This window comes from Nicotiana attenuata, chromosome 12, assembly GCF_001879085.1.
Source record: "Nicotiana attenuata strain UT chromosome 12, NIATTr2, whole genome shotgun sequence".
NCBI lineage: Eukaryota > Viridiplantae > Streptophyta > Magnoliopsida > Solanales > Solanaceae > Nicotiana > Nicotiana attenuata.
Window position 1 is genome coordinate 19,966,597 of NC_032000.1, and position 12,763 is coordinate 19,979,359.

General features: G+C 38.6%; 1 protein-coding gene across 1 annotated transcript; it reads left to right on the plus strand.

Annotated features, from left to right (window-relative positions):
- On the plus strand, positions 1,767–8,294 carry LOC109235942 (cytochrome b-like). The gene is made up of 3 exons (XM_019402186.1): positions 1,767–2,019; positions 6,166–6,844; positions 7,774–8,294. Exons 1-3 carry the CDS (start codon positions 1,767–1,769, stop codon positions 8,279–8,281), a joined length of 1,440 nt encoding a protein of 479 aa, XP_019257731.1. The 3' UTR covers positions 8,282–8,294.

Genomic DNA, 12,763 nt, shown 5'->3' on the forward strand with positions numbered 1-12,763 from the left:
ATCCCCGGAGATCCCCCATGTACTGGATATTTGCTTTGGGACTACGGATCGGTATTCCGGGAGATCCCCCTACACCTTTATATTTGGGACTACGGGACGATATCTTGGGAGATCCCCCTGTACTGGATATTTACTTTGGGACTACGGATCGATATTTCGGGAGATCCCCCTACACCTTTATATTTGAGACTACGGGACGATATCCCGGGACATCCCCCTGTACTGGATATTTACTTTGGGACTACGAATCGGTATTCCGGGAGATTCCCCTGCATATTTACGATTTGGACTACGGGACGATATCCCGGGAGATCCTCTGCACATTTATGTTTGGGACTATGGGACGTTATCCTAGGAGATCCCCTGTTGTTATCTTTGTGCTTTTAGCTGTTGTTTTCATTGATCCTATCCCTGTGTAAACAGTATATGTGCTGTCCGTTTTTGTCCTTATGCTTACTAGCTGGTATGAACTATGATAGGATACTTGCACAAGCATACACGTGGCTAAGCACCCTTATCGGATAGGAGGCTCCTTGAGATTTCCGAGTATAGACGCACACCCTTGTTGTTTGCCTTCCATATGAGAATGACTCTTTTGGGCACTTGAGTTGTCAGTATGATTAGGAGGTGTGATGAGGGAACAGGATGCCAAGTGTTAGTGTTTAGGCATTGAGACCCATATTGTATGATTATGAGATGAGGTGTCATAGAGTGACTGATATGCGAGGTTATCTATTTGAAAAGATTTATTCGAAAAGCATTTATTTTGAAAGAACTCTTTTTGAAAAGAACATTTATTTGAATGAAGTATATTTCGAAAAAATTTAATCACTTAAAAGGTTTGACTATTTGATTGACGTTTGCTAGTTAAGACTTAAGGTGAAAACTATTGGAGTTGTTGAGTTATGACTTGTCTTTACTGTATTTGTGATTTTCGATTTGGTTTGTATTCTCGCTTACCTTTCCGTGTTTTCCTTATGGTGTTCCGCCGAGTACTTGTTATTTTCTTTCCTTATTTTTAGTTACTGTATTATTAGCCGTATCGCGTAGTCTCCATATAAATATCATGTTCTGTATATTAGACCAGTAGGTGTCTTGACTGTTCCTCGTCACTACTCCACCGAGGTTAGTCTTGATACTTACTGGGCACCGCTGTGGTGTGCTCATACTACACTTCTGCATATTTTTTTGTACAGATCCAGGTATTGTTCGCTAGTAGCTGTGCGGATTCTTGTCGAGGAGACTCATGGTAGCCCTATTGCTGCTTTTGCAGGCTTCGGAGTCAACTTCCTATTTTATATTCACACTGTTGAACTTATTTCCATACGGTTGTGTTTAGTAGTTGTAGCGAAACTCTGTAGAGCTTATGACTTGTACTACCGGATTTTGAGAATTATAAATTTTGTAGAGATTTTTGCTTCAAGATTGATAAATTTCTTTTATTATTGTGGTATTTCAGCATGAGTTAGGCTTACCTAGTCCCTAAGACTAGGTGCCATCACGATACCCAAACGGAGGGAAAGTTGGGTCGTGACAAGTTAGTATCAGAGCTCTAGGTTCATAGGTGCTACGAGTCATAAGCGAGTTTAGTAAAGTCTTGCGGATCGGTACGAAGACGTCAATACTTATCTTCGAGAGGCTACGAAACTATTAGGACAATCTCACTTCTTTCATTCCTATCGTGCGAGCTTATTGATCTCGGAGTTTGAACTTTTATCATTCCATTCTCTCACCGACGGTGAGGACACGAGCTGCAGTTATCGACGATGCTGCTCCCGGAGCAGGTGTTGCTAGAGGTAGAGGTAGAGGCCGATGAGGAGTACGTGCCACAGCTAGACCACACTCCAGAGCAGCGAGTTCACGTTGGTCAGGTTCCAGGTGTCAGGGCGACAAAGCCTGTGGTCCCGGTTCAGCTCATAGTTAGGGCAGCAGCATTTGAGGAAGGGCAATTTAGATTTGCAAGGTTCAAGGACTATGACCCTCCCGCATTTAGTGGTTGGGCTTCAGAGAGAGCACGGGGTTTGTTGAGGAGTGCCATCGCATTCTCCGTACTATGGATATTGTTGAGACGAGTGGGGTTGTTATTACTACGTTCCAGCTTAAGGGAGCGACTTATTAGTGGTGGAGGGCATATGAGTTGGGTAGCCAGCCGATGCAGCTTCACTTACATGGGTTCCATTTTCAGAGATGTTTTGAGAGAGTTTGTACTTCAATCACTTCGGGATGCATGGCGCGCGGAGTTTGAGCAGCCGCGTCAGGGCACCGTGTCAGTAATAGATTATGTCATCAGATTCAGCGATTTGGACAGACATGCACCTGCCTTGGTCGCTACAATTAGAGAGCGAGTCCGTGGATTCATTGAGGGGCTCAACCATGATATTTGGTTCAGCATGGCTCAAGAGTTGGAGTCAGATGTTTTGCTTCAGTAGGTGGTAGGGATCGCTCGCTAGTTAGAGGGCATGTGGGACTGGGAGCGAGAGGACAGACGAGATCAGGAGAGAGAGAGTACGGGGAGGTGAGGAGGCCTCGTAGACCAGAGAGATCTGCTAGCCCTTATTTTGGAGGCAGAGTGTGACATGGTGGAGGTTTCGTGGGTCAGCCAGTTCAGTTTGCGCTTCAGGCTTCACACAATGATTCAGGTGTTCATGGGTCTCAGAGTACCCATACCGCACAGTTCCCACAGCCATGTCAGTAGAGGGGTTGCTTTGAGTGTGGAGATACTAGCCACATGGTGAGAGATTTCCCCAGATTTCGGGCAGATGTGTCACAGCAAGGTATTCAGGTGAGTAGAGGGCGCCCAAGAGGGGGAGGCTCGGCCGTTGATGTGTTTCATATAGTAGGCTTAAGGCCGTTGCACCAGATGATGTCATTCAGGTATGATTTTGATTTGCTATAGAGGAGCACCATCCGTAGTTCATTACAGTTCTGCTTATAAGGGTGAGTTCCCCTATTTGTTGCTCCACTGATGGGTGCGTTTCATGATTTGCACTCTATCTATATGTTACCCTGTTGGGAGGTTCTATGAGTGATAGTCGTGTCTATCGTCAGTTTTTATTCATTATCGAGAGTTATGAGACTAGTAGTAAATTCCTATTGTCCATTTCGGTAGGCTTGATGTGATTTCTAAGTATTTTTGGCTACGAGCTGTGATTTTTATGCTCCACCAGTATGGGAGCCAGTACTTGTTGTAATTTATGACGGAAATTGGTCCAGTGAAAGTTTCTAGCTAGTTTGATATATATCCTACTTGTGATTCAGAGTTGATGGTAAGACCCTCGTGATTTCATGTGATTTGATGTATTTGAACCGGGCTGTGTACCGTGGTGGAAGTTATACCAGTATGAGATCCTTGTGAATTGTTCATATGCTTTAATTCTTTTCTTGTTATGTTTTTTTGTAGGTTGGTACTGATAGAGAGTTGTGCCTGTCGGGCTTGTTTGATAGTTCTCCTATGTGTTTCTCTTTTCATATTCAGTCATTTTCGTTTTGTGCTTCTTTAGTTAAAGCTTGCGGGGTGTGTGCCCGTTAGTGTTAGTTGTGACTTGTAGATTCGGGTGTTTGGTTATGAGGCTTTCGTGTTTCTTGCATCATTGTCAGTGTTATGGAGGTTTGAAACAAAGTCCTATTAGATATGAGGCTAGTGGCCGGTGCAAGATTTGATTTCTGACAGGTATTGTGATCAGGAATGTTATTATAGGCCTATGTGTGGTGTGTATGTTGTGTTGTCGTACTATGTGGTTGTAGGCATAGTGGTTGCAGCTAGTTGAGACTGATACCGAATATGAATTTAGAATCGGGTCACTTAGAAATGAATAGAAGGTGAGAATGTTGGCTCTAAGGCTTATTGGTATTGGAAGAAAAGCTAAATTTCAGTTGAGAGGGTGTCGTCAAGCTTATGTGGATTGGGGTGACGTGGGATCACCCGCGGGTGTATGTTGGAAGTGTGCATTCAGTAATTTGAGTACTTCGAGGCGAATCTTGGCACGTTCGAGGACGAACGTTTGTTTTAGAGGGGGAGGATGTAACGATCCGGTAGGTCGTTTTGAATAATACAATCCTGTTTCCCCATTTACTGCTAAATTCATGCTTTACAATTATTATGTGACTTGCCTGAGTAATTGGTTTGGGTCCGGTGAGGTTTTGAAATGAATCGAGACACTTAGTCTCCAAGAAGAAAGCTTAAGTTGAATAATTTGACCGGAAGGTGAAATATGTGTAAACGACCCCGGAATGAATTTTTGATGATTTCAATAGCTCCGTATGGTGATTTCAGATTTAGGGGTGTGCTCGGATATTTATTTCGAGGTCCGTAGCTAAATTAGGCTTGAAATGGCGAAAATAAGAAATTTAAGTTTGGATGTTTGACCGGGGAGTTGACTTTTTGATATCGGGGTCGGAATCTAGTTCTGAAAATTTTCCTAGCTCCATTATATCATTTATGACTTGTGTGCAAAATTTGAGATCAATCGGACTTGATTTGATAGGTTTCGGCATCGAATATAGAAGTTGGAAGTCCTTAGTTTCATTAAGCTTGAATTGGGGTGTGATTCCCTGTTTTAGCGTTGTTTGATGTGATTTGATGTTTAGACCAAGTCTGTATCATATTTTAGGACTTGTTGATATATTTGGTTGGGGTCCCGGGGGACTCGGGTGTGTTTCGGGTGTGTTTCAGATCATTTTGGGCTACTTTGGAAGCTGACTTTCTGATATCTGGTGTTGTTCTTCACGTTCGCAAGTAGCCTCTCGTGTTCGCGAAGAAGAATTTGGCTTCTGGAAGTTTGTTCTTCGCGTTCTCGAAGAGACTCTCGCGTTCTCGAAGAAGGAAATCTTGGTTGCACGGGTCTGACTTCGGAGGCTCATATCTCACAATCTATAAGGAATTTGGAGATGATCCAAAAATGGAAGTTATAGCCCTTTGTGTCTAATTTTCAGAAATGTAAACTAGCTGGAATTTAGATTTGTGTACAAAAAGTTATGGTAGTTACACTACAGGCTGTCCGGGGAGAGTTCTAAAACCTCTGTTGCACAGGGTTAACTTTGGAAGCTTATATCTTGCAGTATGTAACGACTCAGGAAATGAGCAACCTATGAAACTATAGCCCTTGGTGTTTAGTTTTCAAAACATCAAACCATTTGTCATTTGGAGTTGTGTGCAAAAAGTTATGACCATTATACTAAAGGCTGTCTGGAATGAGTTTGGAAATCGCTGATGAGGAATTTGCTCATCACGAACACGAGGGAAAGGTCGCGAACACGAAGGACAAACCCCTAGGCAGCAGAATAAAGTCCAAATTCGTCCCATTCTTCCATTATTGGACCAAGGAAGCTCGGGTGGGGCGATTTTTTGAGGGATCTTCAGAGAAAATAATGTTCTTAACTCAATTTTGGTTAGATTACCCGAATCTATTACTAATCTTAGCGTTTAATCTGTGTATTTAAGTTGGGTAAAAGTTTCGAAAACCCTCGTTGGATAGTATTTGAGGTAGTTTGGGGTACGTAATTGTTATACGTAATTTNCTGTCATCTTGATAGAGATGGTTCTACTTCGTCAGATATTTATTCTAATATTTGGAACACGAAATAGATTAAGAAATATTTGAACTATGATTCATACTTAATATTCAGGCCTCGTGTCCGGGCTCCAAAAAATTTTCAAACAAAGAATTCTAATTTCTAAATCGAAAGATTCTTTTCTTTCAACCCCTATTTATATTTTGACCAAAAGCAAAACCTTTCTTTGAATTTTTAGTCATTCTATTTATTCAGGGAATAAGTGATGATCCGAGGATTCTTACTCAGGGAATCCTTGATTTGATTTAGGTTAGGTTTTTTTATTGAATCATCGTGGTTCTAGTATGAATCTGAGGTTTTAATCGATTCATAGGGTCTTAACAAGAGAATTCCTATCAATAATAAAGAAAACAAATAATAAAAGCCATATTCCACAAAAAGAAATTCTAGAAATAAATAGGGAAAAAGAGAATTCAAGAGGCCCATAAGTATCAAAATAAAGATAAAGATGACTGCGCCAACTTGATATTTTGGTATTATCGCCACAAAGAAGAGCTTTCGGATTTTCCAGAGAAGATGGGATCAGAACTTAATAAATTTAAAACTTTCTATTCCATATCCGTTGCAACTAGTATTTGGGTGTTTTTGCTTGAGCTGTACGAGATGAAAGTCTCATATACGGTTCTCAGAGGGGGAGTTACGCCTATCTCAATAAAGTATATGATTGGTTCGAAGAACGTCTCGAGATTCAAGCAATTGCGGATGATATAACTAGTAAATACGTTCCTCCCCACGTCAATATATTTTATTGTTTAGGGGGAATTACGCTTACTTGTTTTTTAGTACAAGTAGCTACTGGGTTTGCTATGACTTTTTATTATCGTCCGACCGTTACTGAGGCTTTTGCTTCTGTTCAATACATAATGACTGAAGCCAACTTTGGTTGGTTAATCCGATCAGTTCATCGATGGTCGGCAAGTATGATGGTCCTAATGATGATCCTGCATGTATTTCGTGTGTATCTCACCGGCGGATTTAAAAAACCTCGCGAATTGACTTGGGTTACAGGTGTGGTTCTGGCTGTATTAACCGCATCTTTTGGCGTAACTGGTTATTCCTTACCTTGGGACCAAGTTGGTTATTGGGCAGTGAAAATAGTAACAGGTGTCCCTGACGCTATTCCTGTAATAGGATCACCCTTGGTCGAATTATTGCGCGGAAGCGCTAGTGTGGGACAATCTACTTTGACCCGTTTTTATAGTTTACACACTTTTGTATTGCCGCTTCTTACTGCCGTATTTATGTTAATGCACTTTCCAATGATACGTAAACAAGGTATTTCTGGGCCTTTATAGAGAAAAGAAAAATAGATCCTAAATATTTGTAATCAATCATTTATCACTTGGTGGAGGAATATATAGTATTTCATTGCTACAAGTATGGATTATTGAAAATAATAAGACATGGATTTGGATATTTCCCTTTAACTATTCATGTCAACTAAACGGGGGGATTGAAGGGAATTTTGTGAAGAGAAAATGGATTATGGGAGTGTGTGACTTGAACTATTGATTGGTCTGTGTAGATATATGCCTGCCACATGGGAATTCACAACCAAATGTGTCTTTGTTCCAATCGCCGTGTAAGCCCTATACAGAGGATAGGCTGGTTCGCTTAAAGAGAATCTTTTCTATGATCAGGTCCGAATCATGTTGTACATGAGCAGGCTCCGTAAGATCCAGTATAAGTGAACTAGATAAAACGGAATCAAGATTCCGTTTTATCTAGTTCACTTATAAGATTAAATAGTATGTAAATGTATTCATTTCCTCTGCATTGACACGATCAATACTACTATCGGAGTGAAACAAGGGATCTAAAGAAGAAGAGAGGCTAGACTATATTAGTAACAAGCAAACCTTTTATGTGTATCTCCAAATATTTTGGAGATAAATACCAATTAGAAGGTCTGAGACGACCCAGAAAGCACTTGATCATATCATGATCTGATTTGTAAGCCTACTTGGGTCTTGAGTATTTACTTGTAAGAACGGAATTCTTTGTTTTGTAATGGATAATTGCAACTCCGTAAAAAAGAATTCAGTCAAATTTTTCTTACATTGAACCATTCCTATATCATATATGTGTATGTGTAAATACAGGTACCATATATATATTTTATATGGATATATGGATTCATTTGGTTCTTTTTATTCTTGCTCGAGCTGGATGATTAAAAATTATCATGTCCAGTTCCCTCGGGGGATGGATCTATAAGAATTCACCTATCCCAATAACAAAAAAACCTGACTTGAATGATCCTGTATTAAGAGCTAAATTGGCTAAAGGTATGGGTCATAATTATTATGGAGAGCCCGCATGGCCCAATGATCTTTTATATATTTTTCCAGTAGTAATTCTAGGTACTATTGCATGTAATGTAGGCTTAGCCGTTTTAGAACCATCAATGATTGGTGAACCGGCAGATCCATTTGCAACCCCTTTGGAAATATTACCTGAATGGTATTTCTTTCCTGTATTTCGAATACTTCGTACAGTGCCCAATAAATTATTGGGGGTTCTTTTAATGGTTTCAGTACCTGCGGGATTATTAACAGTACCTTTTTTAGAGAATGTTAATAAATTCCAAAATCCATTTCGCCGTCCAGTAGCGAAGATTGTCTTTTTGATTGGTACCGCAGTCGCCCTTTGGTTGGGCATTGGTGCAACATTACCTATTGATAAATCCCTAACTTTAGGTCTTTTTTAAATTTTTAAATTGATTCAATTGTAGAAATAACACGACATGTGTATCTAGGGAATAGTTTCTTCAAAGCGAATTCTCCCTAGATACATCTATTCAATTTAATTCTGAATTTTTTTTGAATATATGATATATTAATATATTAATTGTGCTAAAGATTTTCAATCTATTTTCACTAAGTAAGTCCAATAGATTTAAAACTTATTTTTTGCTAAATCAATTACGAAATATTTTTCTAAAATGCCCAATATCTGTTTTACATCTTCGCTACGAAAATGTTCAATTTTCATAAGATCTTCTTGGCTGTTATTCAAAAGGTCCAACAATGTATATATATTGGACATTTTGAGGCAATTATAGATCCTGGAAGGCAATTCTGATTGGTCAATAAAAATCGATTTCAATGCTATTTTTTTTTGTTTTTTATGAGTTTAGCCAATTTATCATGAAAGGTAAAAGGGGATAAAGGAACCGTGTGTTGATTGTCCTGTAAATATAAGTTGTCTTCCTCCATATGTAAAAAGGGAATAAATAAATCAATTAAATTTCGGGATGCTTCATGAAGTGCTTCTTTCGGAGTTAAACTTCCGTTTGTCCATATTTCGAGAAAAAGTATCTCTTGTTTTTCATTCCCATTCCCATAAGAATGAATACTATGATTCGCGTTTCGAACAGGCATGAATACAGCATCTATAGGATAACTTCCATCTTGAAAGTTATGTGTCGTTTTTATAAGATATCCACGATTTCTCTCTATTTGTAATCCAATACAAAAATCAATTGGTTCCGTTAAACTGGCTATATGTTGTGTATTATCAACGATTTCGACATAAGGCGGTAAGATGATATCTTGAGCAGTTACATATCCAGGACCCTTGACACAAATAGATGCGTCAGAAGTTCCATAGAGATTACTTCTTAATACAATTTCTTTCAAATTCATTAAAATTTCATGTCCCGATTCTTGAATGCCCGTTATGGTAGAATATTCATGTGGGACTTTCTCAAATTTTATACGTGTGATACATGTTCCTTCTATTTCTCCAAGTAACGCTCTTCGCATCGCAATGGCCTATTGTGTCGGCTTGGCCTTTCATAAGTGGAGACAGAATAAAGCGTCCATAATAAAGGCGTTTACTGTCTGTTCTTGATTCAACACACTTCCACTGTAGTGTCCGAGTAGATACTGTTACTTTCTCTCGAACCATAGTACTATTATTTGATTAGATCATCGAATCTTTTATTTCTCTTGAGATTTCTTCAATGTTCAGTTCTACACACGTCTTTTTTTCGGAGGTCTACAGCCATTATGTGGCATAGGAGTTACATCCCGTACGAAAGTTAATAGTATACCACTTCGACGAATAGCTCGTAATGCTGCATCTCTTCCGAGACCGGGACCTTTTATCATGACTTCTGCTCGTTGCATACCTTGATCCACTACTGTACGGATAGCGTTTGCTGCTGCGGTTTGAGCAGCAAACGGTGTTCCTCTTCTCGTACCTTTGAATCCAGAAGTACCGGCGGAGGACCAAGAAACTACTCGACCCCGTACATCTGTAACAGTGACAATGGTATTATTGAAACTTGCTTGAACATGAATAACTCCCTTTGGTATTCTACGTGCACCCTTACGTGAACCAATACGTCCATTCCTACGCGAACTAATTTTCGGTATAGCTTTTGCCATATTTTATCATCTCGTAAATATGAGTCAGAGATATATGGATATATCCATTTCATGTCAAAACAGATTCTTTATTTGTACATCGGCTCTTCTGGCAAGTCTGATTATCCCTGTCTTTGTTTATGTCTCGGGTTGGAACAAATTACTATAATTCGTCCCCGCCTACGAATTAGTCGACATTTTTCACAAATTTTACGAACGGAAGCTCTTATTTTCATATTTATCATTCCTTACCTTAATTCTGAATCTATTTCTTGGAAGAAAATAAGTTTCTTGAAATTTTTCATCTCGAATTGTATTCCCACGAAAGGAATGGTGAAGTTGAAAAACTAATCCTTCAAATCTTTGTTGTGGAGTCGATAAATTATACGCCCTTTGGTTGAATCATAAGGACTTACTTCAATTTTGACTCTATCTCCTGGCAGTATCCGTATAAAACTATGCCGGATCTTTCCTGAAACATAATTTATAATCAGATCTAAACGAACCCGGAACAGACCGTTGGGAAGCGATTCAGTAATTAAAGCTTCATGACTCCTTTTTGGTTCTTAAAGTCCCCTTGAGGTATCAACTAATAAGAAAGATATTAGACAACCCCCCTTTTTTCTTTTTCACAAATAGGAAGTTTCGAATCCAATTTGGATATTAAAAGGATTACCAGATATAACACAAAATCTCTCCACCTATTCCTTCTAGTCGAGCCTCGCGGTCTGTCATTATACCTCGAGAAGTAGAAAGAATTACAATCCCCATTCCACCTAAAATTCGCGGAATTCGTTGATAATTAGAATAGATTCGTAGACCAGGTCGACTGATTCGTTTTAAATTTAAAATATTTCTATAGGGTCTTTTCCTATTCCTTCTATGTCGCAGGGTTAAAACCAAAAAATATTTGTTGTTTTCTTGATGTTTTCTCACGTTTTCGATAAAACATTCTCGTAAAAGTATTTGAACAATATTTTCGGTAATATTAGTAGATGCTATTCGAACCACCCTTTTTCGATCCATATCAGCATTTCGTATAGAAGTTATTATCTCACCAATAGTGTCCCTACCCATGATGAACTAAAATTATTGAGGCCTCCATATTTGATATAATCAACGTGTTTTTTACTTCTTTTTTTTTTTTTAAATATGATATGAATTATTAAAGATATATGCGTGAGACACAATCTACTAATTAATCTATTTCTTTCCAATACCCCACTAGAAACAGATCACAATTTCATTTTATAATACCTCGGGAGCTAATGAAACTATTTTAGTAAAATTTAATTCTCTCAATTCCCGGGCGATTGCACCAAAATTCGAGTTCCTTTTGGATTTCCTTCTTGATCAATAACAACTGCAGCATTGTCATCATATCGTATTATCATCCTGTTGTCACATTTGAGTGCTTTACAGGTCCGCACAATTACATCTCTGACTACTTCTGATCTCTAGGGGCATATTTGGTACGGCTTCTTTGATCACTGCAACAATAACGTTACCAATATGAGCATATTGACGATTGCTAGCTCCTATGAGTCGAATACACATCAATTCTCGAGCCCTGCTGTTATCCGCTATATTTAAGTGGGTCTGAGGTTGTATCATTTTTTTAATCCGTTCTTTGAATGCGAGGGCAAAGAAAAAAAAAAGAAATATTTTTGTCCAAAAAAAAAAAGAAACATGCGGTTTTGTTTCATATCTAAGAGCCCTTTCTACATTTTTTTCTATTACATTACGAAATAATGAATTGAGTTCGTATAGGCATTTTGGATGCTGCTAGTGAAATAGCCCTTCTGGCTATATTTTCTGTTACTCCACCCATTTCATAAAGTATTCGACCCGGTTTAACAACAGCTACCCAATATTCAGGGGATCCTTTTCCTGAACCCATACGTGTTTCTGCGGGTCTTAGTGTAACTGGTTTGTCTGGAAATATACGTACCCATATTTTTCCACCACGACGTGCATTTCGTGTCATTGCTCGTCGGCCTGCTTCTATTTGTCTAGATGTAATCCAAGCAGGTTCAAGTGCCTGAAGAGCATATTTACCGAAAGAAATATGATTACCTCGATGAGATATTCCCTTCATTCTTCCTCTATGTTGTTTACGGAATCTGGTTCTTTTGGGGTTATAGTTGATGGTTGTTTCTGAATTCCATCTCTACTACAGAACCGGACGTGAGAGTTTCTTCTCATCCAGCTCCTCGCGAATAAAAGGATTCAAAAAAATTGAATTTGAATTAAGCTAGAATAGTCAATCTTAAGTTAAGATATATATGTATTTACTGAGTAATACCTTGAACGTGGGATTCTTTGAGATTTCATTCAATCTATTAGTAATTTGTATATCTTGTTTGAATAGATAACTAAACTTTTTAGTTTTATAAATAGAAATCTAAAAAAAAATTGTATTATTATACCAAATCCTTATTTTGTCCTTTATTGTATTGTCCTAAATTTTGCAATAAAAAAAGTTTTCGCGGGCGAATATTGACTCTTTCAATCCCTATTTCATTTGTAGGGTTAACTCGTGACTTCTCAGATCTCCGAATACATGAATTAATCTCTGGTTCGTTCCGCCATCCCGACCAGTGAATCATTAAGATTCCTTTTTCAATAGAATCTTTTGCATTCACAAGTTCCGTCGTTCCCATCACTTCTTACTTAATGGTTAGGTCCGAATTCTACAATGGAGCTCAGAATGAAATTGGTTCTTGAGTCAATCTTCTCAGTCTTTATTGGCTCGAAGCTCTTGATTTTTTGTTCTATTTCTATAAGAAGATTCATTTTATTATGGTATGAATGCGTAT

Bases quoted from the DNA above. Each gene is read 5' to 3' on its own strand.
- LOC109235942 (XM_019402186.1), top strand. From the start codon at position 1,767: ATGCTGCTCCCGGAGCAGGTGTTGCTAGAGGTAGAGGTAGAGGCCGAT. The intron at 2,020-6,165 runs GTTTGTTGAGGA...TTTTTGCTTGAG, and splicing joins GGCTTCAGAGAGAGCACGGG to CTGTACGAGATGAAAGTCTC. The intron at 6,845-7,773 runs AGGTATTTCTGG...CAGTTCCCTCGG, and splicing joins TTTCCAATGATACGTAAACA to GGGATGGATCTATAAGAATT.